The 26,697-nt window shown below is 45.6% G+C and overlaps 2 protein-coding genes across 14 annotated transcripts in view; one reads left to right on the top strand and one right to left on the bottom strand.

The window, feature by feature from the left end:
* FAM124A (family with sequence similarity 124 member A) overlaps positions 1-26,697 on the bottom strand; it is a 169,929-nt gene that overhangs the window by 48,851 nt on the left and 94,381 nt on the right. Inside the window, exon 4 of one of the 9 annotated variants that reach the window (XM_082434460.1) lies at positions 8,413-8,466. The exons of 5 other annotated variants lie outside the window; for them this stretch is intronic. In XM_082434460.1, coding sequence (XP_082290586.1) covers positions 8,428-8,466 — 39 coding nt within the window. In that variant the 3' untranslated portion in view covers positions 8,413-8,427. Of the gene's footprint in view, positions 1-8,412; positions 8,467-13,843; positions 16,277-17,546; positions 17,645-17,695; positions 22,090-26,697 lie in introns of those variants that run through there. 3 more of the 9 variants (XM_082434451.1, XM_082434452.1, XM_082434453.1) reach the window with 3 other exon arrangements.
* The window catches only part of LOC309647299 (uncharacterized protein), a 110,955-nt gene that overhangs the window by 36,179 nt on the left and 48,079 nt on the right, over positions 1-26,697 (top strand). For 4 of the 5 annotated variants that reach the window (XR_014255914.1, XR_014255915.1, XR_014255916.1 and 1 more), the window contains one exon: positions 17,473-17,687. Coding sequence is in view for 1 of the 5 variants with exons in the window: in XM_082434541.1 (XP_082290667.1) it covers positions 17,473-17,687 (215 nt within the window). In the remaining 4 variants the exon portion in view is untranslated. Of the gene's footprint in view, positions 1-8,037; positions 8,448-17,472; positions 17,688-26,697 lie in introns of those variants that run through there. The other variant, XR_014255917.1, reaches the window with a different exon arrangement.

Genomic DNA, 26,697 nt, shown 5'->3' with positions numbered 1-26,697 from the left:
AGTGTCTGGCCTTACATTTAGGCCTTTAATCCATTTTGAGTTTATTTTTGTGTATGGTGTTAGGGAGTGTTCTAATTTCATACTTTTACATGTACCTGTCCAGTTTTCCCAGCACCACTTATTGAAGAGGCTGTCTTTTCTCCACTGTATATGCTTGGCTCCTTTATCAAAGATAAGGTGACCATATGTGCGTGGGTTTATCTCTGGGCTTTTCGATAAGAATTTTAAAACCCCTGTCCTTTGTGTCCTCCATGGGGAAATGAGGAAATGTAAATTTTCCTCTTAAATCAAAGAGGTGCCAAGTGCTTTAACGGTACTGAAGTCACAGGATTGAGTCAGGGCCTCCCAGGAGCACTGGATACCCACCAAGGCTTCCCTCCCGTCTCTGGGATCACAGCAGCCAGGAGCTCTTGGGGAGCTTTTGATTTCTTCCTTCTTTCTTGCTCCTTTTCTTTTTAAAGATTTTTTTTGATGTGGACCATTTTTTTTAAAAGTCTTTATTGAATTTGTTACAATATTGCTTCTGTTTTTTGGGCTGTGTTGGGTCTTCGTTGCTGTGGCGTGCGGGGGCTACTCTTCATTGCGGTGCACGGGCTCTAGGTGCGCGGGCTTCAGTAGTTGCAGTGCGTGGGCTCAGTAGTTGCGGCACACGGGCTCTAGGGTGCGTGGGCTTCAGTAGTTGTGGCGCGCAGGCTCAGCAGTTGAGGCTTGCGGGCTTTGTTGCTCCACGGCATGTGGGATCTTCCCAGACCAGGGGTCGAACCCGTGTCCCCTGCATTGGCAGGTGGATTCTTAACCACTGCACCACCAGGAAAGTTCTTGCTTCTGTTTTATGTTTTGGTTTTTTTTGGCCGCGAGGCATGTGGGATCTTAGCTCCCCGACCAGGGATCGAACCCACACCCCCTGCATTGGAAGGCGAAGTCTAACCACTGTACCTCCAGGGAGGTCCCCTCTTGCTCCTTTTCTTACCCTCTAGATATTTTCCTTTCTTCTTTCCTTTTGCTCCAAACATCAAAGCGGTGGGAAGAATTCAGCTCTTGACTGGAGGTAGAGGGAAGGCAGAGGCTCATCCCCTAGCCCAGGTCCCCCTGGATGCAGAGGGAAGAAGCTGGTCCCCCTGTCAAACTACAAGTGCAACAGAGACACTTCAGGTGGGTCTCTGTGGCCCTAGGTGTGCGGACTGATCATGGATGGACCTGCCATTTTGCATATTTGACTTTCATAGAACCAGATCTTTCATATGTTATACATGGATACTGCTGACTACCTTCCAAAGGCAGTCAGACTCTTAACCAGGCAAACTCCTGCTTGCATATGATCCAAGCAGGACCTTCCCTATTTAAAAGGAGACAGTTTTTGCTATCGTTGGTCTTGATAATGACCATAATTAAGCCATAGGCATAGAATTTTAATAGAATGTGCTTATAACTTCTGAAACCTGAATTTAGTCCCAAACAGCTATGTGCTACACCTACCAGATTTTGACCATCAGATTTATTAAGGTGTGGGTCTGAGAAGAACAGTCTTGTGAATTGTGCTTACAATTACGTATGCAAATAAGTAAATACAATACACTAATATTTTCTTAACAAAACCGTAAATGATAAAATAATAATAAAATATGTTATACTAGATGTTGCTGGTTTAATTATTCCTGTTTTGGGGGAGCTCTTCTTAAAAAATGTTTCTGCTTAGAAGGACGTTCTCACATTTTATTCTTAAAATTTTACTCCTCTTCAAAACCCAGCTCATTTGTCATTTGCTTTCACCGGAGTGATTCCTCACTTCTCTACAAGAAAACAGTGCTCATAACACTTGTCACACACCACACTCTTCCTTCTAGATATTTGTGTGTGGTTTTACTTTACCTGCTGTGTTGTAAACTCCTTAGGGGAGAGTTCCTGTTATATACGACTTACATGTTCTGATACAACCTAACAATACTCAATATATGTATTTAAAAGAAAGAACGAATATGTGATGAGTGTCTACTATCTGCTAGTTGTGTGATCATGATCATTTCTTTTTTTAAATTAATTTTTTTGGAGTATAGTTGATTTACAATGTTGTGTTAGTTTCAGGTGTACAGCAAAGTGAACCAGTTATACGTATACATATATCCACTCTCTTTTAGATTCTTTTCCCATATAGGTCATTACAGAGTATTGAGTAGAGCTCCCTGTGCTATACAGTAGGTCCTTATTCATTATCTATTTTATATATAGTAGTGTGTATATGTCAAGCCTTATCTCCCAAGGTATCCCTCCCCCTTCCTTCCCCCTTGGTAACCATAGTTTGCTTTCTACATCTGATTTCTTATCCATCTCTTTGTTTCCTCATGTGTATAATGGTGAAAACTACAGCCTCACACATTTAAGATGAAATGAGATCATGTATATAAAATACTTAGCACAAGGCCTGGCACACTGAATTCTCATAAATGTCAGCTCTTTATTTTATCGTTATTAACATGGAATGTAGTTTTCAGCAGGTACCTTGAAGCAGGGTGGTTTCTTTGCTGACTGAGGGCATAGTGGTAAATGAAGGGTAGGTAGGAGCAACAGTATTTCATAAAAGCAAAGTAACAGCAATAAAGCTAGAGTGGTTTCAACTGGTAAAATGATGCTTAGTTCCATATGCAGTAATGGGCAGGTTTCCAGAAGGACCGGACGTACTCTCAAGCATGCATTCAGCACATAAAAATACAACTCAACCTCATCATAAATTTGATCTACAGCCAAGAAATTATGTCCATTATCAAGTGAATGCATATTGTGCTGGTCTCCCTCCGATGCAGGTGCTACTTTGGGTAGCCTGCTCTTTTAAAAGGACTCTCCAAGAAAGGTTAAATTCATGCCTTATTTCTCTTTGCATTCATTTTCCTAGAGGTACAGAGACCTCCACCATCGCTCTACCCTAAGGTCAACAGCTGAGGTAGGTTTGGCCAATATCTATTGAAAATGATGTTGAGGTGATTTCTTTCACTAGAGATTCATTTTTCAAAATGAGAGCTCATTTCAGCATTTCTTCCTTTCATGTTCTCCGACTTCTCCAATTTCACCAAAGCTATTCTGTATCCCTTTTCTCTGGCATCAGTCATCTTCCCAGACCTGCAGAAGCATTCACCTCCTCCAGAAAGCTTTTCCTGGTTTCCCAGAAATAGTTCACTGTCTCTCTGCACCCCGCCGCCTGCCTCTGGACAACACAGGATGGTTCTTATTTGTATCGTTGCCATGACTGTATTGTAGGGCAAGTGTATGTTTAAAGGCTTGTTTCTATTGGTTGACTATGAGCCACTCAAGGTTTGGATCTATTTCTGGTCATTTTTATGTCTTGATATTGTAACAGGAAGGTTTGGGGACAGAGGAATGGGCAGCTATGAGGCCTTCTGTGACCCTGCCTGGGGCACAGTGCCTGTCACACTCAGGTCCAGAGTTCAGCTCCATTGGCCATGATGGCCACCACCATGGACCAGCCCCAAGAAGTCTGGTGGGATTGAAGCATAGTGAGTGAGGCAGAGAGGGGATGGGAGATGAGGTTGGATAGAGATGGAGGGGCTAGATCATGCAAGGGTTTTTGGCCTGGGGACAGGCAATTGGACTTTTTGGTCCAAAGGCAATGGGAAGCTGCTGTGAGCTTTAAGAGGGGATGGTGACACGATCCAATGCAGAGATGCCGTCACCTGCTCCTCTTCTTTTTCCCCCTCCTGGGTTATGGACACACTGCCGGCTCCTGCAGTGTCTGTCTTGTTGCAAGGAGCATTTTCACTGTATGCTTTTGAACAGCCTCAAAGCCGTAGATGTGCTGAGACGAAAGACTGGAGCTTTGAGCACAGAGAGGAAGCAGCATTCTTGAAACAGGCCAGCTGCCCTACCCCTACCCCCATTATCCTCTGGCCTCATGCTGTGGGTTATTGCACTGCATTTTTCTGCAACCTGACGTTGGAGAGTCTGCTGGTTTTCCGTTTGATTTTAAAAATAAGTAAATAATGGCAGTCAATACATGGATATGGTGCAAATGCAAAGCAAGCGACAGAATTTGGGCACCGCAGCTCCAGGGAGCACCTGCAGCCCTGAGAGATTCTTGGAGCCTAGCCGCTTCTGAAGGGACCCATTGCTGTTTTATGTTGTATGTGTGGCTTTGGAGGTCCAGGAGGCCAGCCCCGAGGGACATTTTGGAAAGTGGTAATGGAAATGATTTTCAGTCCAAGGCAAAGAAGCAGGTCAGGTACCTAAACTCCCTGCCGTACCTTAAAAGGCTCTAATTCTATCCTGACAAACAGTAAAGAGAGCAAATAAGTACATTCGTGCCATTTCAATGTTCTTCTTCAAACATGTGGATTTAAGCCAGTTGGGTTTGGAATCCATTTAGTTTGTGATTTTGCCAAGAGTTTTGTGGGTGTAAAGTTTAAAAATAGCTATGTACACATAGGATGTCTGTGGGGAAAAGTGGGTAAATTCTAGGTTGGAAAAAGGTTCTGTGAGCAAGTGCCCTCAATGTTTAGTTCCAAATGTTTGCAAAGACAAACATTTTGGACATCAGAGTAACAGTCCTGTTTCACCCTTGGTCCAAACCAGGGTGCATCTGCCTCCAAATGTGGGAGTGGATAGGTGACTCAGAAATATGTAATGAGGGGAATTAAAGACCCAGAAAAAAGACTTAAGGTTTAAAAAGAGGTGAGGGAGGAAAAAGGGAGAAAAAGTTCCATATAAATAGGCTAGTAAAGTCAGGATTTCTCAGACTGGAAGCATGGAAGCAGATGGAATTAAAGCCAAAAAATGCAGTAAGTGGCTGAGGTTAGGGTAATTGCAGCCTTGCTCGGTCACGGCCTCATGAGTTTTCCTCCCTGCGCACAGTTTCCCCCCTCTCAACCCTCCAGGACTGTGGATTGATTCATTATGAAGTGAGCAGCCTGATATCAGGGTCAGGGGCCTTGACTTGGGAATGTGAAGATGGGGCTTTATCATGAAAGGCGCACCAGCCAAGCCAGCCACAAACAAATACATCTCTCACGCACTCACCCCTTCCAATCTTATTTATCGAGGTACTGCTTAGACTAAAGACTAGTTTATAAGTTGCCTGGGTGGATAAATCTCGTATCTAAACAACTACAGGGCTAAGTATCATGTGATCCGTCCCGAGTCAGGGACTACCTAGTACCAGCACATTACAGCAGTGGGAAGGCTGCTCTGGCTTCCTTGAGGAGGGGTTTGCACTGGCCTTGGGTGGACGGTGGGATTTTGATGGGTGGAGAGTTGGAGAGGAATAACCTGAGCTTTGGCACGTGGGTGGGAAAGCACCAGGTGTGGTTAGTGAAGCGTAGACTAGTTAAGTGCTAAGATGGAAGAGGTGATGGGGACCACGGTGAAGGCCTGAGAGTGTGTCTGGGGAGAGGGCACTTTTGCTTGGTTGGCAAGAGGGAACCATGGCAGGGTTTTGAGCAGGAGGATGTGCAAAGCACGTTAAAAATTGGCAGTCGTGTGTAGATGGACAGGAGTGGATAGATGTTGGGGCCATGGAGACCGGTTGGGAGTGTATGGCCATAGCCCAAGTGAGGCTAACACAGTACACAAAGACACTGGAGAGTGGGCATAACTCTCAGGCAGCCAAATCAAGGGTGTGAAAATATTTCTTCATCTTCTTTTGAATCCGGCCAATTCTGACTCAAAACCGTCATCCTGTGTGTCATTGGGAAATTCCATTGAGTTATGATTGAGGGCTGCTCTCCTTGGAATAGGGACATATCAGAGTCTTGGAGGATAATATGATAGGTGAAATGGGGAAGAGGCCTCTGGTCTCTTGTGGTCCTGCAGTGGTCCATGAAGCCAGTTTCTGTACCTTGAAGACAAATACCCAGGTGAAGTGAGTATCTGGATGCCCTCACTTTACAGATGAGGAACCTGAGCCACAGAAGATCACAGAACTGTCCAAAGTTTCACAGCTAGTAAGGAAGGGGCCGGGATTAGAAGACCTGGCTCCAATCTTTTTTATGGCTGAATAGTATTCCACTGTGGATATGTATGTGTGTGTGTGTGTGTGTGTGTGTGTGTGTGTGTGTGTATCTCTCACATCTTCTTTATCCATTTATCTGTTGATGGACATTTAGGTTGCTTCCATACCTTGGCAATTGTAAATAATGCTGTTATGAACTTTGGGGTGCATGTATCTTTTCGAATTAGTGTTTTCATTTTCTTTGGATATATACCCAGGAGTGGAACTGCTGGGTCATAGGGTAGTTCTACTTTTAGTTTTTTTTTTTTTAATTAATTAATTAATTTTATTTTATTTTTGGCTGTGTTGGGTCTTCGTTTCTGTGCGAGGGCTTTCTCCAGTTGCGGCGAGCGGGGGCCACTCTTCATCGTGGTGTGCGGGCCTCTCACTGTCGCGGCCTCTCTTGTTGCGGAGCACAGGCTCCAGACGCACAGGCTCAGTAATTGTGGCTCACGGGCCCAGTTGCTCTGTGGCATGTGGGATCTTCCCAGACCAGGGCCCGAACCCGTGTCCCCTGCATTGGCAGGCAGACTCTCAACCACTGCGCCACCAGGGAAGCCCTACTTTTAGTTTTTTGAGAAACCTCCATACTGTTTTCCATAGTGGCTGCACCAATTTACATTCCCACCAACAGTGTATGAGGGTTCCCTTTTCTCCACATCTTTGCCAACATTTGTTGTTTGTAGTCTTTTTGATGATGGCCATTCTGACAGGTGTGAGGTGATATCTCATAGTGGTTTTGGTTTGCGTTTCCCTGAGGATTAGCGATGTTGAGCATCGTTTCACGTGCCTGTTGACCATCTGCGTTTCCTTTTGGAAAAATGTTTGACACGCTTCTTTACAATGTTTTTCTCTGCATTGTTTTACACGGTCAAGGGATATATTTACATATATATGTATGTATGTAAATGTTACGTATGTATATATGTGTTTATGTATGTATGTATTACGTATGTGTATGTATATATACACACCTACACATACATACATTCAGGTTGTTCCTCAATGGTTTGTAATTATAAAGTGCACGGTGAGAAACAGATGCATGTCTTTATCTCTGTTTTGGGTAATTTCCTTGGGAGAGACTCCTGGAAATTGAATTACAAGCCAGGAGCATTTTTACAGCTACTGACATATCTATTGCCACACTTTTTTCCAAAAAGATTGTGCCAACTACTGCTAAAAGCCTTGTGTAAACATAAACTGTGTATTAATTTTAAAACTTTTGCTAACTTGAAAGGTGGAAATGACCTCTTGTGTGCCAGGCTTTGCCCCTTGATCTCACTTATTCCTCAGAATGACCCTATGATGAAGGCCTTGTTCCTTAAAATATTATTAATCTTGCTGGCTGAGTTTTTTGGCGCCCTCTTGAACTTTGCCTCTGAGGTGACTGTGTCCCTCACCTACCCTAGACCCAACTCTGATTCACTCCGCTTTGCAAACGAGGAAACCAGGGGTGAGAAATGAAGTTTATTGATTAGGGTCACACGGCCAGTAAGTCTCAGTGATGACATTCAGATCTGGGTACGTGTGACTCCAAAATCCTGTTTCTTTCTACTAAGCTGTCTTGGTGCTTCAGTCTGGGTTTTTGAATGTGAATAATGAGGGGAGAGAAGAAACCATTAAACAGAACTGAGGAATCCCGGAGAAGGAGGAGCTGGTCCTTTCCGGCCTGTAAGGGTGTGGTGGTAGTTTAATGTGGGTCACGTTGATTTGGGGGCACAGGGAAACCAGACCCGTCCACTGTGGGGTGAGTAGCAGGAGGCTGAAGATGCAGGTCTGTCCCGCAGGAAGGGGTGTGACTGAGTGTGACAGAGGGCCCCGGGGGCACCTCGCTGGAAGCTCTAGTGCTTATCTAATCTGAGCGCAAAGGCCGGGTTAGACCCAGAACAGGGCTGTGACCAGGCAGAGTTCCTGGGGACCGTCACAGTCACCCATGGTTGGGTCACAGTTCTGAGCCTGCTGTCCGGCGCCCGGCCGTGCTCCCCTCCACAGTGGCATCCATTGCACGGTGTCCAGCTGGGGCACAGCTGGACCAGGAAATACTCCTGGAAGCCCTGGGGCTGGGCTGTGAATTCTGACACCGACCAAAGGAGCTAAGGAGTCACTGCAGGTCTGCAGAGCCAGCTTGGGGTGAACACAGGCCCGGACTGCCATGACCTTTCTGGCCAAGCAGAGTGGCAGAGCCACTGGCCTGGGCTGATTGACTTACATTGGGCAGCACAGGCTCGTTCTGCAGGAAGTGGGACTAAGTCTCAGCATGCCCCCAGGATGAGTCGTCTCCCTGCTGTGCACACCAGTTTCCTCTGTTGTGCCCGGTTGCATTTTCAGTCTTCAGACCACTTCCAAGGGCAGAGGATCTGGCAGTAGGTCTGTTCTACTCATCAGTCTGTTCCTGCTTCTGACCTTGTTGGAATCACTCACATCTTATGTGGTCAGGAGGGGGCCTGAGTGGGTAATGGAGGGCTCTGGCCCTGGGTGCAGAGGAGGCAAGGTTAGCTTCTGGGAGTAGTGCACAGTTTAGGGAGCATTTGGGAAGGTGGAACAAGTTTGGCCTAATTGGAGCCTGTAAGAGTGGAGTGAAAGTTGGCCAAGTAGCCATGGATGGATGGACCACAATGTGGTCTGGCAGTTGCAGGGTAGAAATAGCAAAAGTGCAGGATGGCTCGGCTTGGGGGCCTGGCAGATGGGGCAACAGACAGAGGGAGAGGTGCAGATGCTACAAAGGCAGCAGTGAGACGGGCAGCCCTGGGCTCCAGGTGGGGTGGGCAGGCCTGGAAACCAGGAGAGAGGAGGGGAGAGTAGACGGGTGGGGAGATGGCCGAGAGGAGGAGGCTTTGTAGGCTTGAGGGATTGGGTGGGGGGCTGAGGGGAGAGGGTGTGTTTAGGGAAGGGCAGCTCAGAGCTGGGGATCTAGGAGAAGGAGCAGCGCTGAGTGGTAACAAGCGCCAGGATCTGGTTTCGTCGGCAGTGGCTTGAAACGGAGAAAAAGAGACAAGCCAGGAGGGTGTGATGATGGAAAGATGACTTCCTATCAGGTGGAATTCTGTCCAGAGAGACGACTGAGAGGTGATGGTGGAATTGCTTCTTTTTTAAAAAATAAGTTTATTTATTTATTTTTATTTTGGGCTGTGTTGGGTCTTGGTTGCTGAGAATTGCTGATTTTAAAGAGTGCGTTGAAGCTAAACCCTGTCTGTCCTCCCCGCACCAGGGAGTCTGTGAAGGAGACTGGCGCCTGCCGGGGCCCGAGGGAAGGGATAGAGCACCAGCCTCTATGAAATGTCGGCTGTGCCACAGGCAATATAGGGACTTCTGCGCAAATTATATAACTTAGCTCTCATAGTGACCCTCCAGGGTAGGTACTGTTGTCCATAGTTTACAGGTGATGAAACTGAGGTGCAGCGAAGTGAAATAAATTGCCCTGGGTTCACAGAGTGAGTGGTGGAGTCAGAATGGGAAGCCAGGTTTAGCTGATGCCACTATCGAGACTCCGTATATGTAACTGTGTTAGATCCTTTAGGAGGATTATAAAATCTGCAGGTAAGGGTTTCCCTGGTGGCGTAGTGGTTAAGAATCCACCTGCCAATGCAGGGGACACGGGTTTGACCCCTGGTCTGGGAAGATCCCACATGCTGCGGAGCAACTAAGCCCGTGTACTGCCACTACTGAAGCCTGCGCTCTAGAGCCCGCAAGCCACAACAAGAGAAGCCACCGCAGTGAGAAGCCCGCACACCACAACGAAGAGTAGGCCCCGCTCGCCACAACTAGAGAAAAGCCCATGCGCAGCAACAAAGACCCAATGCAGCCAAAAATAAAATAAATAAAATTTAAAAAACACCATTCACTTTATAGCAGTACACCATATATACTCAATAAATATTTGTTAATCAATAAATATTATTTTAAAAAAATAGAAAGAAAATCTTCAAAAAAAAAAAAAATCTGCAGGTAAGAGATAACTAACTAGTCATGGTGGGAGTAGTTCATTCATTCCCTGAGGATGAGATGGTGTCTCTCCCATTCAGTCCCAGGTCCCCTTGGCTGACAGACATGAAGCTGTTCTGTGAGGTTTGCTTGTCAACTAATTTGACTTAGTGATCAAACTGTGCAGTACTTCGTGCATTCTGGATCTTAAAAGTTTTTGTTTATTCATTATATCAAATTTACCAGCCTATGAGGGGAAATTAAGACTTTATGTAGTTTTTAAATGTTGTACAATTATATTTCTTCAAATAAATCTCTCCTCTAAATTAAAAAAAAGCCACAAACAGCCCACTGCCTGACACATAGTGGGACTCAGTAAATTCTTGTTGAATGAATAAATAAATCCACTCAGATCACTGAAAAAAGAGGTACAGGGAACTGAATTCCTATCAGTTTTCAGGAATCTCAGTGGAGGGTGGGCTGAGGGGATTTATAACTTACCTGGAAGGCCTTCAAAGTGCTAGAAGCCCTTGTAACCAGTGGAGGTAGTGGGGAGGGGTGTTAGACAACTGGAGTTGACTTTGGAACTGCAGTGGGTGAGGATGCAGGGGGGCTCCGGTCGATGTGGGCTCTCTATCCACAAGGCTAGAACCGTGGGTTCAAGGTCTACCGTCTCCCAGGAGGGTGTGGGCCTCACCGCTCGCCCTCTGCTTGCCGAACTTTACAGATCTGGTCTCAGGAGACTGGAGGAAGCCAGCTTCCAGGCTTTCTGCCCAGAGGCAAATTTCCCTCTTCCCACAGTATGGCCGGAGATGTCCAGGGACGTTCATCCACAGCAGGAGGCTGTGTCCACTCCTCCAGGTCTTGTAAATTCCACCCTTCAAGCAGGAACGCTACCAACTTGGTCCAAAAAAACCCTACAGAGAAAATCCCTTATGAAAATGCTCTTCTGAGAAAATGATTTTACTTATTTTTATTTATTTTACTTATTTTATATTGGAGTATAGCTGATTAACAATGTTCTGTTAGTTTCAGGTGTACGACAGAGTGATTCAGTTATACATATACATGTATCTATTCTTTTTCAAATTCTTTTCCCATTTAGGTTATTACAGAATATTGAGCAGAGTTCCCTGTGTTATGCAGTAGGTTCTTGTTGGTTACCTATTTAAAATATAGCAGTGTGTACATGTCAATCCCAAACTTGCAGTCTATCCCTCCCCTCAACCCTTTCCCCCTGGTTAACCGTAATTTCGTTCTTTAAGTCTGTGAGGAGAAAGTGATTTTAGACGTCTTTGCTAAGAAAAACTTGGTTTCTGTTGAGAAATAGCATTGAGGCAACTTAAATTACAATGAAATAAGACAATGTCACTAGATTCTCTAATTGTAAATGAGAACCACCACTAAGCTGCTCATGTTTCCCTTTTTGCTTTGGCTTCTAGGAAATTCATCTGCAGCAGATTTTCTTTATGGTTGGAATATTTCTAGACTCTTTTTCCTTAGCCCTTGCATCGTCTTATATAATTGTAATTTCAGTTGCTTCAGTACCTTGTGGAAATAAAACAATTAAATGCAGAATAATACATGGAAGTGAAGTGCCTCCCTGTGTTCACCAGGGTGGAGTCTTCCGAAAAGAAAATGGCAGTCGCTGGCCCTCCTGGGCACGACGGCCACTAGGTGGCACCAAAGCCTTCCCACAGCCATCCTTAGCCGGGCGATTTGGCCTGAAAGCGTTTCTGTATAAGCGTTTCTGGCCATTTCTTGGACTGTGTTCACCACGTTGAGAGTTGCTCCTGTCCAGAACGCACTAGGTTTAGTTCTAGGGTCTGGGCAAAGCTGACCTAAGGGAGTCTGGCTGGCTTCTTTCAGATGTTCAACCTATGAGATCAAATAAGGTGGGGCAGCTCTGAACCAGACTAGGCAGCTGGGGGCTGTGCATCCTCTATGGGAGCAGCTCCATTTTCTACACCATCCAAGGCAGTGGGAGGTGGGACCCTCATCAGAAATGGAGAGTTTAGGGGGTGTGTTATAGGGGCACAGGGAAGGGGCTTTTCAGGGCAGGGTGGGGAAGGCGACCAACCAGCTATGCCCCCTGCCCGCCTGAAATTCAGACTCGGGATCACTGGCCAGAACTGGTCATGATAGCGTTCTGAGGGCTTGGAAGGGAGAAGCTCTCAACAGTTTATTTGCTCTTAAAAATCTCTTCTAGGAATTCTATGAGTCTACTCAGGTGCCTCCTACCTGGTAGACTGGAGAATTCATTCATCTTCAGAAAGCCCAGTAGGGGGATAGGAAGTACCCACATTTCTCCTGATTCACAAGGGTCTAAAGAGATCAGCCATGGGTTCAAGGGTCTTCCCAATACAAGTACACATTTGGCCTCACCTGGAAGGCGCTAGACAGTGCAGCCCAGCGGGCTTCCACGTGACCGCTCCCCTGTCCTCGGGTCTCAGGGCTCAAGCAGCAGCCAGTGCTACAACCTACTTTGTACTCCACACATCAGCCCCTCGACCGTCGCAGAAGTCTCTTCGGTGGCTCACCGCCCTCCCCCATGGGTGATCCAAGATGATTTCAGTAGGGCTCGCTCTCCAGGTCCATTAGGGACCCCCGAGAAACATTTGATCTTTAAAGCCGATACTAGGTGGTGTGTAGGGTGGGCCATGGTGGCACCGTGAGCAGTAACTTGGGGAGTCTTATTTGGAAAAGAGGCAAGTAAGGGATGGGCTGTGAGCTAGACCAGGGCACTTACTAACGCACCCCCCAGGGCAACGCTAGGGGGAACTGCAAGGTCAAGGAGACGTTTTGTCCATTAAATAACAAAGAACTAGGGTTAAAGTCTAGATGTCCTCCATCACAGAGCCAAATCCAGGAGAAAAATAAATTTATGAGACAACCTCAATGTTTTTTTTTAATTGAACAAATTTATTGAGCACCTACAGTATGGCAGCATCTATCACAATAATAATCCAAAAGAGTCAGGATCTACCGGTGGGTGTCAGGAGCCCTCCCGGATGAGGACAATGCTAGCGGTAGGTCAGAAAAGGGGGTGATGCCGTCAGTAGTGTCTCTGTGACGCCTTCTCCTCAGAGCGACTGCCGTCTGTGAGGAGGGGAGCGTCTGAGTGTGGTCTGCGGTGGGCTTCTCTCCCCTTCTCCCCTTGTGTTATGGGGGGCATCTTGCATTTTCTGCTTCTGAAGGGGTTTGCTGACATCTTTTGGGGTCACTCAGCTTGTGCTGAGACAGGGGTCGGTGAGAAAGGATGGGGGCAGAGCGCGTCAGAGCTGTGCTCTGAAGCATCCGTAGGGGGTGTGTGTGAATATTCTGAACTAAGGGCACTGATGAAGGGTGGAGACAGGAGGAGCCATCACCTGGCCGTGGGTCTACTCGTGGATGCCTCGGTGACTTTTGCTATCCTGAGCTTGTCTCCCGCTCCTTGGGGCTGCGTCGGCGCCCTGAGTGATTAGTGTGTTGTTTTGCATCATCAGCTACTGTCTGTGAATCACATTTCTGGGCAGCAGGTGGGCAGGCAGCGGCCTTCTAGGCATTATCTCTGCAGAAAGAAGCCCCAGGCAGCTCTGAGCCCTGTGGTTCTGTAGTCACCAGTGTGGCCCCTAGAGTGTATTTTCTTGGTCTGGGGCACCACAGCAGCAGAGGGATGCAACCCTCTGTTCTTTATCGTTGACCGTGGCTGAGATCTCAAATCAACGTCAGTCTAGCACAAGGGTTGGCAAACTACGACCTTTGGGCCAAATCCGACCCTCCACCCGTTCTTGTAAAATAAATTTTCTTGGAACTCAGCCGCTCCCATTCATTTATATATCATAGGCTGCTTTCACACGATAATGACAGATGACTGACTGTATGGCTGGCAAAGCCGGAAGTATTTATTATTTAGCCCTTTAAAAAAAAGTTTGCTCACTCCTGGTCTAGAATTATAGAAGACCATACTTTTATTTACTTAAAGCAGAGCAGAATATTGTAATTCGCAGTCCTGGAATATGCGGGATGTTCGGGGTAGGAGGTAAGGTTCTCATTACAGGGATGGCAAAGACCTGAGGCTTCAGCTCGAGTCTGATGGCTGGTAACGGCTGCCGGAAGGGCCGTGTTGAAGAGGATTCCGGAGCTGTGTCTGGGCTGGTGTGGGCGCTTCCAGAGAGCAGTAAACTGGGCCATGAGTCATTCAGGCCGGGAGCACCAGAGTGGGACGTAAGCAAGGCCAGTCTATGCCCTTCTTCCCCAAAGGTATACAGCAACTAGGGACAGCTTGGCGTTGTCCCCGACGCCAGCACTTGGCACTGTAGAGGCTGGAATTGTAAACATACCCTTACTGGAGTGGGAGAGAGGTGAGATGTAAATACTGTTCACGCTGTGACAGAAGCAGGCAATGGCAGGAAAGGCCAAGGTCAGGTTAGAGCTCCAGCTTTAATTAAGGCTCCTATGCACGCGTGCAACAGTGTTGGTTCAGGACAGCATTTTGTGTAAAGCTTCCCGCTTGGAGAAGAGGGGAGTGCATTTATTAACCTGTGCAATCAAAATGCCAGTTAAAATTGTTATGAATTATTTAAAAATGGAAAAGGGTGTGGGATGATGCATGTTTACTGGAGAAAGCAGTATAAGATGTGGCTCCTGTCATTTACATAGATCTGTGTATATATGGCCCTTGGACCGTGGTTTTAAAAATTGAAGCAACTTAAGAATACCTACCCACTATGTCTAATACCCTACTATTCTGTAACTCCAAGAATGATTCTTCCTCATTGATCCAGACAAATCTAGGTGGTGGAGTCTTCTGTAGACCCCCAACTGTTACAGTGAATGTGTTTGAAAGATGTATGCAAATCTAGTTCTTGGAACTCAAAATCATATTATAAATGCACCAAGAGTCTGTTAACTCAGGCTAAATCTCTATAAAGCATAGTAGCTACTTTTGTGTAAATGCAGATGTTGCGTGGCATCAAAGTGAGGTATCACTGTAGTCTGATGTAAGTTTACTGTTTTATCAAGGTGACTCCTTTCACTGTAACGGTACCTGGAAATTCTCAGGGCCACTGCTCCCTGGTAAGGTAAACAGATATGGAGAATCCAGTAAGGTGGAATTATGTGCACTAATCTCTCATACAAGTCACTTGGTATCTTTCTCACATTCAACGTTTTTTGGCTTTAATTGTTTTTCCTTCCCAGCATGAAAAATTGTGAAATCAGCTCCAGCTGACTAGGTTTTCTTTCCATTTCAAATAATTATATGAAGCATTTAAATAAGTGCACCAAACCATATCTCAAATGGAACTGAGTATTCAAAACATATATTTTATGCCTTAAGTTTGCTGAGAATTTATTTGCATAAAAATCCCAGTATTTTTCCACTGAGCCCACCACCTCGCAGGTAAGAACGGGTGGTGTGTCAAACGTGCTAGTAATGACCTCGTGAGACAGAGAATTAGATTCCGGAGGGACCTGGGGAAGCGGGGCTGAGAACACGGGTGGCGTGCAGACCCCAGAGGGGCAGGGGCACCTGAGCCTGTGGGTCTGAAAGACAAGAGTGGGGTGCGTTCAGATGTAGAATTCCTCTTCCACATCGCTGCCCCCGCGTCCGGCCAGCACTGAGGGTGGTAGGACGCCTCTGCCAGTCTGCTGGGCGTCGGGAGCATCATAAGGGAGTTCTGGGGGTGACTCTGTGAGCCAGGAGGTGTCGGAAGCTGGGGAAGCGGTGACAGCTGTGGCCGAGGAGCTGGAAGGCCCTTTGGTGGTCAGAGGGAGGGCAGCCCAGGAGGCCTCTGTGGTCACGCCGCCCCCAGCGGGCAGGGGTCCTTCTCTGGAAGCCCTGCGCTCTGACCAGAGGCTGCTACATCTTTCGGAGGGGAGCAGTGTTTCCGTGGGGCTGCAGAACCTGCTGGGTGCAGAGTATGCAGAGACCACGGACAGGTCGGAGGAGGAGAGCCGCAGCCCCGTGTCCACGTCCGTCTCCTGGGCCCCCTCTAAGTCATCGATGGAGAGGAGGTGGCCGTGCCTCTGCTCCGACGCCCTCTGCCCCGGGCCGTCTGTGTTTGCAAACCACGGTGGTTCGGCTGAGGAGGCCGGGGAGGGGTCTCCCGTGGGCAAACAAAACAAGGACTTGCTTCTCTGGAAAGACCAGGGGAGGCTGGGAGGGCTGCCGGCTGGTCTGGTGAAGTCCTGCGGCTGCCGGGTAGGCAGGCCTGTCTGGCCGAGCCCCAGGTCTGAAGTGTCCATCGGGGGCTGCGGGCCGCTGCCAGGGGTCCGGCTCTGTGCAGCGGCACTCGGAGAAGGCGCGGACCCAGCTTTCTGCTCTGAGGCATGGTGAGCTCTGCTGGGTTTAGGGCACTTCCTGTGTACCCTCTGTGCCTGCAGGGGGAAGAGGGCATGTCACATCAGTGCAGGACTGGCCGGTCACCGGGGCCGGGGATTCCGCTGTTAACAGAACGTGAGACACACTTCCTGATGACTGGAGACTTCCAGCAATGTCTCGGCAATAAAGCATTACCAGAGATTTCATTCTCCACATTCTAAAGCAAAGACAGAGGTAGCGGAGCTTGGGGGAATACAGATCAGACTTCTCAGTCTGAGCAGACATCCCCGAACCCAGGGGAAGAGGCAGTCCCTTGTCACGACAGGGAACGGTACGTGGAGGCTCAACAGATTAGCCGCGAGCGTGAGGCCTGGCTGAGCAGGAGAGGGGAGACAAGAATTACCATTCAGTGCAAAAAGGTTGCTTGAAGGGTTTCTCTCCCTCCAACCAAAGCCCCACTGTTTGGAAATACTACTGACGGCAGGATGGAAGGATCGGGATGGGAATTGACTCCAGCGCACGTGTGAACATCAGGACACATCCTAGGGGTGGCCTATGATTCAGGGCAGTAAATCTTCAAAGAGTGCAGGGCTGTCAGGAAATTGGCATTTATTTACTTGCGCTAAGGAACTCCACGATGCTCCTCTATTTTGCCTTTCAGAAACTGTATGGGAAAGGGGGCAGCCGACTACTGACTAATCCCGTGGATGCCCCACAGGGCTTGGACAGGCAGTTTCACCCTTTAACACTCAGCCCTGTCCTCCTAGTCTCCCCAACCTTCCCTGCAGCTCTGCAGGAAGCTGTTTCTGCTGCACAGAACTGGGGCTTCACTTCCGATGCTCATGCCCCCCCTGGGGCTGCTGCTCTCAGGTTCTCCCCCTGGTCTGGCTCACCAGGCCTGCAGGCCAAAGTCTGGATTACTTACTACCCAGATAATGGATCTGGGGACAGTGGGTCTGGCTCTGCTTTGTATAGGATTACCTGACTTATGAATCCCTGAAATAAGAGGGCTGAGTGCAGTTTACTATAAGGGGTATTTCCTGGCACCCAGCAGGCTACGAGACGCTGGCTTTTCCCTGGACAGCCAAGTCCCCCACCTCCCTGTTAGACAGGAACCTGGTTTTTTCACAGCCACCTGGGAAATTTTATCCAATGCAATATACACTTATTTGTACCTATTACAGGTAAAGGAGGAGAAACTACAATGAGAAGGACTGTCCTCAACCACATGAAACTTATATCTCACTGACAGGATCGGAGACAAAAAGAACTCAGACGAGGGCGTGTGAGGACAGGCACAATACTAGGGCGAAGAAGGAGAGGCCGTGCCTGCCCGCGGGAGCACGGGAGTCTTCAGTTGGAGGTGGCCACGGAGATGGGCGGCTGGCGTCCTAGCGGGTGGCACGCGTGGAGAGGAGGCTGTGCTGGAGAGAGAGGCCAAGACAAACGGGCGCTGACTGTTGGCAGGTGAGCAAGGGAGCTGCAGTGGGCGGGGAGCAAGCAGCTTGGCTTGATTACAGACCAGGTGCCTGGAAAGCAGTGCTGTAGGTCAGCTTGGGGATGGAGTCTAGTATGGGTCAAGGAGACCCTGACCATCTGGGTAAGAAATCCACATACTTATCCTTCTGCTGGGGCCATGTTCACTCTTGATTATGTTTTTTTCTATAGGACCATTCCTTTCACTGATTTCTTAGATCTTTTTTGCCTAGTTCCAGATATCTCTTCATCCTATAAACAGACCGACTGACTCATTTTCAATCAACATTAACTGAGAGTCTTTTAAGCAGAGCTCCTCAACTGGTGTGTTTTAGCTTTGCCTGGGTTATAAAGGTGTGCTGAGGACTGATCTCTGTCACCAGCAGCCTCTCGTACCACAGAAATATTATCGTTTCCTATGTGCTCTGATGTGAAAAAGGTCTGGAGGACCAGGCACAGATAATTTTGAATAAGACACGATCTTAGCCCCCCACAATTAACAATACAATGGTCAAGTGTAATAAAGTGAGCCACAATGATAAAGTGAGCGGCGATCTAATGGGGGCGATTGGGGCACCAAGGGGGGAGGGGTTGATTTTACAGAGGGGGTGAGGCAGCACGGGGAGAGGGTAGAAAAAGCTTGCCTTGAAGTCACGACTGGACAAAATCTTGGAAGTGGAAGAGGGGTTTGCCAACTGGAGGGCAGTGGGCGTGGCATGGAAAGGCACACAGGCACAGAGACAGCCTGAGCAGAGGCTGGGGGCATGAACCAAAACAAGAGGCGAGCCCTGAGAAGTGAGAGGAGCCTTGTCAGGGGCGTGCTGTTGTGTGCACAAGCTCCCTCTCCCTCTATATATTCTTTTTCAGATTCTTTTCCATTTTGGTTATTACAAGATACTGAATATAGTTCACTATGCTACACAGTAAATCCTTGTTATTCATCTACTTTATAGATGGTAGTGTGTATCTGCTAATCCCAAACTCCTAATTTATCCATCCCTCTTGCCTTTCCTCTTTGGTAACCATAAGTTGTTTTCTATGTCAGTGAGTCTGTTTCTGTTTTGCAGGTAAGTTCATTTGTATCATATTTTAGATTCCACTCATAAGGGATAGCATATGATATTTGTCTTTCTCCGTCTGACTTAGTATGATAATCTCTAGGTTCATCAATGTTGCTGCAAATGGCATTATTTCATTCTTTTTTTATGGCCGAGTAATATTCCATTGTATATATGTACCACATCTTCTTTATCCATTCATCTATCGATGGACACTTTGGTTGCTTCCATGTCTTGGCTATTGTAAATAGTGCTGCTGTGAACATAGGGGTGGATTTATCTTTTCAAATGACGGTTTTCTCCGGATATATGCCCAGGAGTGCTGGATCATATGGTAGCTCTATTTTTAGCTTTTTAAGGAACCTCCATACTGTTTTCCATAGTGGCTGCACCAATTTACATTCCTGCCCATGGTATAGGAGGGTTCCCCTTTCTCCACACCTTCTCTAGCATTTATTATTTGTAGACTTTTTGATGATGGTTATTCTGACTGGTATGAGGTGATACCTCAGTGTAGTTTTGATTTGCATTTCTCTAATAATTAGCGATGTTGAACATCTTTTCATGTGCCTGTTGGTCATCTGTATGTCTTCCTTGGAGAAATGTCTCTTTAGGTCTTCTGCCCATTTTTTTGATTGGGTTGTTTGTTCTTTTGTTATTGAGTTGTATGAGCTGTTTGTATATTTTGGAGATTAATCCCTTGTCAGTTGCATCGTTTGCAAATATTTTCTCCCAACCTGTGGGTTGTCTTTTCGTTTTGTTTATGATTTCCTTTGCTGTGCAAAAGCTTGTAAGTTTGATTAGGTCTCATTTGTTTATTTTTGCTTTTATTTCTATCGCCTTTGGAGACTGACCTAAGAAAACATCGGTACGATTTATGTCAGAGAATGTTTTGCCTATGTTCTCTTCTAGGTGTTTTATGGTGTCATGTGTTATATGTGTTATATTTAAGTCTTTAAGCCATTTTGGGTTTTTTTGTATGGTGTGAGGGGGTTTACATGCAGCTGTCTAGCTTTCGCAACACTACTTGCTTTTTTCCATTGTATATTCTTGCCTCCTTTGTCGAAGCCTAATTGATGGTAGGAGTGTGGGTTTATTTCTGGGGTCTCTATTCTGTTCCATTGATCCATATGTCTGTTTTTGTGCCAATACCATGCTGTTTTGATTACTGTAGCTTTGTAGTATTGTCTGAAGTTTGGGAGGGTTACTGATCCTCTTCTTAATGCTCAGTCTCTAATTCTGTGTGTGGGGTGTGTGTTTGTCCCTGTGACCTGCTGTCTTCCTGCCCAACAGGCTCTGTACAGCATAATGAAATTCTCAAGCTGTTCTGCTAAGGGTGGTTTAAGGAGCTGAAGGTCAAGAGCAGCAATTATGGAGATTTCTGATGGTCTAAATTATAGATTCTTGAAGAATATGATGTAAAATGTTTTTAGTACAGATTATAAGATATGGTTCTCGTAAAGATCACACTCTACAAGGCCATTCTATGTGCATTTTATGTGCATGGGGACCTCGCTGAATATGGCAAGAAAGGTGCTGAGCCAAGCTCATTCCTCCTGGGGTATGACCCACTCACGAGGGCTTGCTGCTCTGTGCTCCAGCATCCCCTGAACTCCCAACCCAGCCATTCTGACTCTGTGCTGTACTGCTCTGGTTAGTGATCCATCTTCTCTGCAAGGCTCTGTGCTTCACAAGGGAGATCTTGCTCAGCACATACCCTGACCCGTGCCCGATACACAGCAGGAACTTAAGCATGAATGAAGAGTCACAGCTTTGGGATGGGGTAAGGCGTGGCCTCAGAAGGCCCATGTGTACCTGGGAGGTGTGACAGCTGAGTGGCTGTTGAAGAGACAAACCAGTTTTCTCAATCATTTGAGCTCGGCTAAATAAGAGAGAAGGTAAGTCATGAGGCTCTTTAGAGAAGGAAGTCCTCAGGTACAGAGGCTGCTTCCAGTGGGGGGACAGTGTTTATTAGTTAAGATGTCTATCTTATTTTTCCCAAGGGCTGAGTCCCCTGGGTGCCCCAATAAGTATGTACCACCCTGTAACTTGCAGGTTCAGAGTCTTATTCGAGGGGCATGCTCTGCGTGAGCGTGCCTGCAGTCTGAGTCTGCCTCAAAGAGGAAGCCTCTGTGAATACTGCTCCATGAGAAGCAAAAGGCCAAGGTTCCCACTTGAGGAACTGTCTGAGGACATCTGAAGCTCTCCACTGTCAGAGACAGAGCGGTGTTAAATTAGACTTAAAATCAGGAACAACTAGCAGAGGACGAATCCTTGGTGGTTTCGCAGACATTTTCATCACTGTGCTATTTTTTTTTTAAATTTAATAGCTACTTTATTTATTTATTTATTTTTGGCTGTGTTGGGTCTTAGTTTCTGTGCGAGGGCTTTCTCTAGTTGCGGCAAGCGGGGGCCGCTCTTCATCGCGGTGCGCAGGCCTTTCACTATCGTGGCCCCTCCTTTTGCGGGGCACAGGCTCCAGACGTGCAGGCTCAGTAGTTGTGGCTCACGGGCCCAGTTGCTCCGCAGCATGTGGGATCTTCCCAGACCAGGGCTCGAACCCGTGTCCCCTGCATTAGCAGGCAGATTCTCAACCACTGCGCCACCAGGGAAGCCCTGTGCTCTTATTTTTTTACTGCATCGTGAAGGCAGGAGTCCAGATAAATCCTAATATCTGCTTTGAAGAGAGGTGGTACCCAGTGTCTTTCACTGGACGGGTGCCCACGTGCACCGCAGAGGTGCCTGCTGGGCAGGTGGGATTCCAGTTGGCACAGCGTTGGCCGGTGATGACGCAGGATCCTGGGGTGGGGAGTTGGAGGAGGGTGGCTGCGAGGCTTCACAGCCCCTGCTCTCGGGGTCTGCCCAGGGCTGCTGTGCCTGTGGGATGTGCCTGCAGCAGATCTGGTGGTTTTCTCCAGCTCTGCCTGGAGGCAGAGAAGTCAGCTTCTAAAAGCAGGGTCTTGTCTGTCTAATGACAACTCACATGTGCAAAGGATGGCCCTTCTTTTGGTGTCCTTCCCATGGCGATGGCTCTATTTCTGACCTTTCCTGTCTGCCTGTCTGACTTGACCAGGAACACTAGAATCTGAGAATGAACCATCAAAGATGTTTCGAGAAGCTCTTCCCCAGTGGACTTTTCCAGAGTGAAACAACACTCTGGAAAAGCCTCCTTCCTCCCCCAGCTTTCGGCTCTCAGGGCTGCCCTCTGGAGCTTCTCCAAGTGACAGCAGCAATGTACCTTGAGGATGGCTTCCTTTGCTTCTCTTTGAAGCAGTGCAGGCTAGCTGACTCACTGGAATCCAGTAGTTCCCTCTTTGCTGTTTATGGAACTTTCTCTAAGGAACACAGTAGTAGCATTACATCAATGACTCTGCCTAAAGGCAACCAGCCAGGGAGATCTGGTTGTGTCCCTGAAATCACCAAAAAGCTGAAATGCAGTAAGTGACCCATGAGCTTCACATGGAACTTCGAGCCTGGGCAGTTTGCAATGGAAGGAGTAAAGAGGCCTTTTTCAAGGATCAGGGTGTCTCAGCAGACACATGGATAAAATCCCTAGGAAGGGTGATTCTGTCCCTGACCCAGTAAGCCTGGGCGGTGTCTCATGGGTCGATCATGGTCAGGCCATTTTCTCTCACCCTCACACCTCCTCTTTCCAAGAAAGGTCATTTCCTTCTGTTCTGTCCTGGGCAGAAACACAACCAGTGTGGCACTGTCTGTTATGTAATGAGCCAGCAAAAGACCTTTTAACCCAGGGACTAATAAGAATTAGGGGCAGTCTCAAGGAAATTGGGCAGTGGGTTCACATGAGAAACCAGATTTTTGTTCTAAATAAAAGCATCATATTTTGCTTCTCCTTTCACTGTCCTCTGGGTAGGTTTCATATACCCACTAAGAGTACTACCCCCAGAAAAAGCCTATGTTGTCTTCAAAAAAATTTTTTTAATTTAATTAAAATTTTTATTGAAATATAATTGACATATATATTAGTCTCAGGTGTACAACATATTGATTCATTATTTGTATATACTGTGAAATGATCACAATAAGTCTAACATTACCACATATAGTTAAGTTTTTTCTTGCAAAGATAACTTTAAATCTACTCTCCCATCAACTTTCAATATACAAAACAGTATTGTTAACTATAGTCACCAAGCTGTACATTAAATCGCCAGATTTATTAATTCTATAATTGGAAGTTTGTACCTTTTGGCTTTTTTTTTTTTCTGCACTGTGCAGCATGTGGGATCTTAGTTCCCTGACCAGGGATCGAACCCCGGCCCGCTGCAGTGGAAGTGCAGAGTCTTAACCACTGGACCGCCAGGGAAGTCCTGGAAGTTTACCTTTTGATCACCCACCCATAACAACCACCAGTCTCTTCTCTGAATCTATGAGTTAGGTTGTTTTGTTGTTGTTGTTGTTGTTTTAATTTCACATATAAGTAAGATCATATGGTATCTGTCTTTCTCTGGCTTATTTTGCATAATGCCCTCAAGGTACATCCATGTTGTCACAAATGACAGGATTTCATTCTTTTTTATAGCTGAATAATATTCTACTGTGTGTGTGTGTGTGTGTGTGTGTGTGTGTGTGTGTGTGTGTCTGTATACACACACACCACATCTTCTCCATTCATCCACAGATGGACCCTTAGGTTGCTTCCATGTCTAGACTATAGTAAATAATGCTACAATCAACATGGAGAGTGCAAATATCTTTTCAAGTTAGTGTTTTCATTTCCTTCAGATAAACACACAGAATTAAAACTGCTGAATCATATGGTAGTTCTATTTTTGTTTTCTGAGGAACCTCCACACCTTTTTCCATAGTGGCCACACCAATTTACAGTCCTACCAACAGTGCACAAGGGTTCCCTTTTCTCCACGTTCTCACCAAGACTTAATATTTCTTATCTGTTTGATAAAAGCCATCTAACAGTTATAAGGTGGTATCTAAACCCCTTTGTGGTTTAGATTTGCATTTCCCTGATTATTAGTGATGTTGAATATCATTTCTTACCTGTTGGCCATCTGTATGTATTCTGTGGAACAATGTCTATTCAGACTTTCAGCCCACTTTTTAATCAAGTTGTTTGCTTTTTTACTATTGAGTTGTATGAATTCTTTATATTTTTTAAGATATTAACCCCTTATCAGATATATGATTTGCAAATATTTTCTTCCATTTGGTAGGTGGCCTTTTCATTTTGTTGATGGTTTCCTTTGCTGTACAAAAGATTTTTAGTTTGATGTAGTCCCACTTGTTTATTTTTTGCTTCTTTTGCCTTTGGTCTTGGTGACGATAATTTGGATTTGACACCAAAAACAATCTCAAGGAGCGTATCACCTATGTTTTCTTCTAGGAGTTTTATGGTTTCAAGTCTTATGTTCAAGTCTTTCATCCATTTTGAGTTGATTTTTGTATATGGTATAAGCTTTCTGGTAGCATCTTTAGGATTCTCTATGTATAGTATCATGTCATCTGTAAACAGTGACAGCTTTACTTCTTCTTTTCCAGTTTGGATTCTTTTTATTTCTTTTTCTTCTCTGATTGCTGTGGCTAAAACTTCCAAAAGTATGTTGAATAATAGTGGTGAGAGTGGGCAACCTTGTCTTGTTCCTGATCTTAGTGGAAATGGTTTCAGTTTTTCACCATTGAGGACAATGTTGGCTGTGGGTTTGTCATATATGGCCTTTATTATGTTGAGGTAAGTTCCCTCTATGCCTACTTTCTGGAGGGTTTTTTTAATCATAAATGGGTGTTGAATTTTGTCGAAAGCTTTTTCTGCATCTATTGAGATGATCATATGGCTTTTACCCTTCAGTTTGTTAATATGGTGTATCACATTGACTGATTTGCATATATTGAAGAATCCTTGCATTCCTGGGATAAACCCCACTTGATCATGGTGTATGATCCTTTTAATGTGCTGTTGGATTCTGTTTGCTAATATTTCGTTGAGGATTTTTGCATCTATGTTCATCAGTGATACCGGCCTGTAGTTTTCTTTCTTTGTGACATCTTTGTCTGGTTTTGGTATCAGGGTGATGGTGGCCTCATAGAATGACCTTGGGAGTGTTCCTTCCCCCGCAATTTTTTGGAAGAGTTTCATAAGGGTAGTTGTTAACTCTTCTCTAAATGTTTGATAGAATTCGTCTGTGAAGCCATCTGGTCCTGGACTTTCGTTTGTTGGAAGACTTTATCACAGTTTCAATTTCAGTACTTGTGATTGGTTTGTTCATATTTTCTATTTCTTCCTGGTTCAGTCTTGGAAGGTTGTACCCTTCTAAGAATTTGTCCATTTCATTGGCGTATAGTTATTGTAGTAATCTCTTATGATCCTTTGTATTTCTGTGGTGTCCAATGTAACTTCTCCTTTTTCATTTCTAATTTTATTGATTTGAGTCCTCTCCCTTTTTTTCTTGATGGGTGTGGCTAAAGGTTTATCAATATTGTTCACCTTCTCAAAGAAGCAGCTTTTAGTTTTATTGATCTTTGCTATTCTTTTCTTTATCTCTTAATTCACTGATTTCTGCTCTGATCTTTATGATTTCTTTCCTTCTACTGATTTTGGGTTTTGTTTGTTCTTCTTTCTCTAGTTCCTTTAGGTGTAAGGTTAGGTTGTTAGAGATCTTTCTTATTTCTGAGGTAAGACTGTATTGCTATAAACTCTCCTCTTAGAACTGCTTTTGCTGTGTCCCATAGGTTTTGGATCATTGTGTTTTCTTTATCACTTGTCTCTAGGTATTTTCTGCTTTCCTCTTTGATTTCTTCAGTGATCCACTGGTTATTTAGTAACATATTGTTTAGCCTCCATGTGTTTGTGTTTTTTGCAGTTTTTTTCCTGTAATTGATTTCTAATCTCATAGCATTGTGGTCGAAAAGGATGTTTGATATGATTTCAATTTTCTTAAATTTACTGAAGCTTGATTTGTGATCCAAGATGTGATCTATCCTGGGGAATGTTCTGTGTACACTTGAGAAGAAAGTGTATTCTGCTGCTTTTGGATGGACTGTCCTATAAATATCAATTAAGTCTATCTGGTCTAATGTGTCATTTAAGGCTTATGTTTCCTTATTAATTTTCTGTCTGGATGATCTGTCCATTGGTACAAGTGGGGTATTAAAGTCCCCCACTATTATTGTGTTACTGTCAAATTCTCCTTTTATGGCTGTTAGCATTTCCCTTATATATTGAGGTGCTCCTATGTTGGGTGCATATATATTTACAATTGTTATATCTTCTTCTTGGATTGATCCCTTGAACATTATGTAGTGTCCTTCCTTATCTCTTGTAACAGTCTTTAAAGTCTATTTTGTCTGGTATGAGTGTTACTACTCCAGCTTTCTTTTGATTTCCATTTGCATGGAATATCTTTTTCCATCCCCTCACTTTGTCTGTATGTGTCCTTAGGTCTGAAGTGGGTCTCTTGTAGACAGAATATATACAGGTTTTGTTTTTGTATCCATTCAGCCAGTCTGTGCCTTTTGGTTGGAGCACTTAATCCATTTACATTTAAGGTAGTTATAAATATGTATTTTCCTATTGCCATTTTGTTAATTGTTTTGGGTTTTTTTTTTTAACATCTTTATTGGAGTATAATTGCTTTACAATGGTATGTTAGTTTCTGCTTTATAACAAAGTGAATCAGCTATACATATACATATATCCCCATATCTCTTCCCTCTTGCGTCTCACTCCCTCCCACCCTCCCTATCCCACCCCTCTAGGTGGTCACAAAGCACCAAGCTGATCTCCCTGTGCTATGCGGCTGCTTCCCACTAGCTATCTATTTTACATTTGGTAGTGTATCTATGTCCATGCCACTCTCTCACTTTGTCCCAGCTTACCCTTCCCCCTCCCCGTGTCCTCAAGTCCATTCTCTAGTAGGTCTGTGTCTTTATTCCTGTCTTGCCCCTAGGTTCTTCATGACCATTTTGGT

This window comes from Balaenoptera physalus (assembly GCF_965194825.1).
Source record: "Balaenoptera physalus genome assembly, chromosome: 18".
NCBI lineage: Eukaryota > Metazoa > Chordata > Mammalia > Artiodactyla > Balaenopteridae > Balaenoptera > Balaenoptera physalus.
Note: the sequence above shows the minus strand (reverse complement) of the source record. Positions and strands in the feature narration are given on the sequence as shown.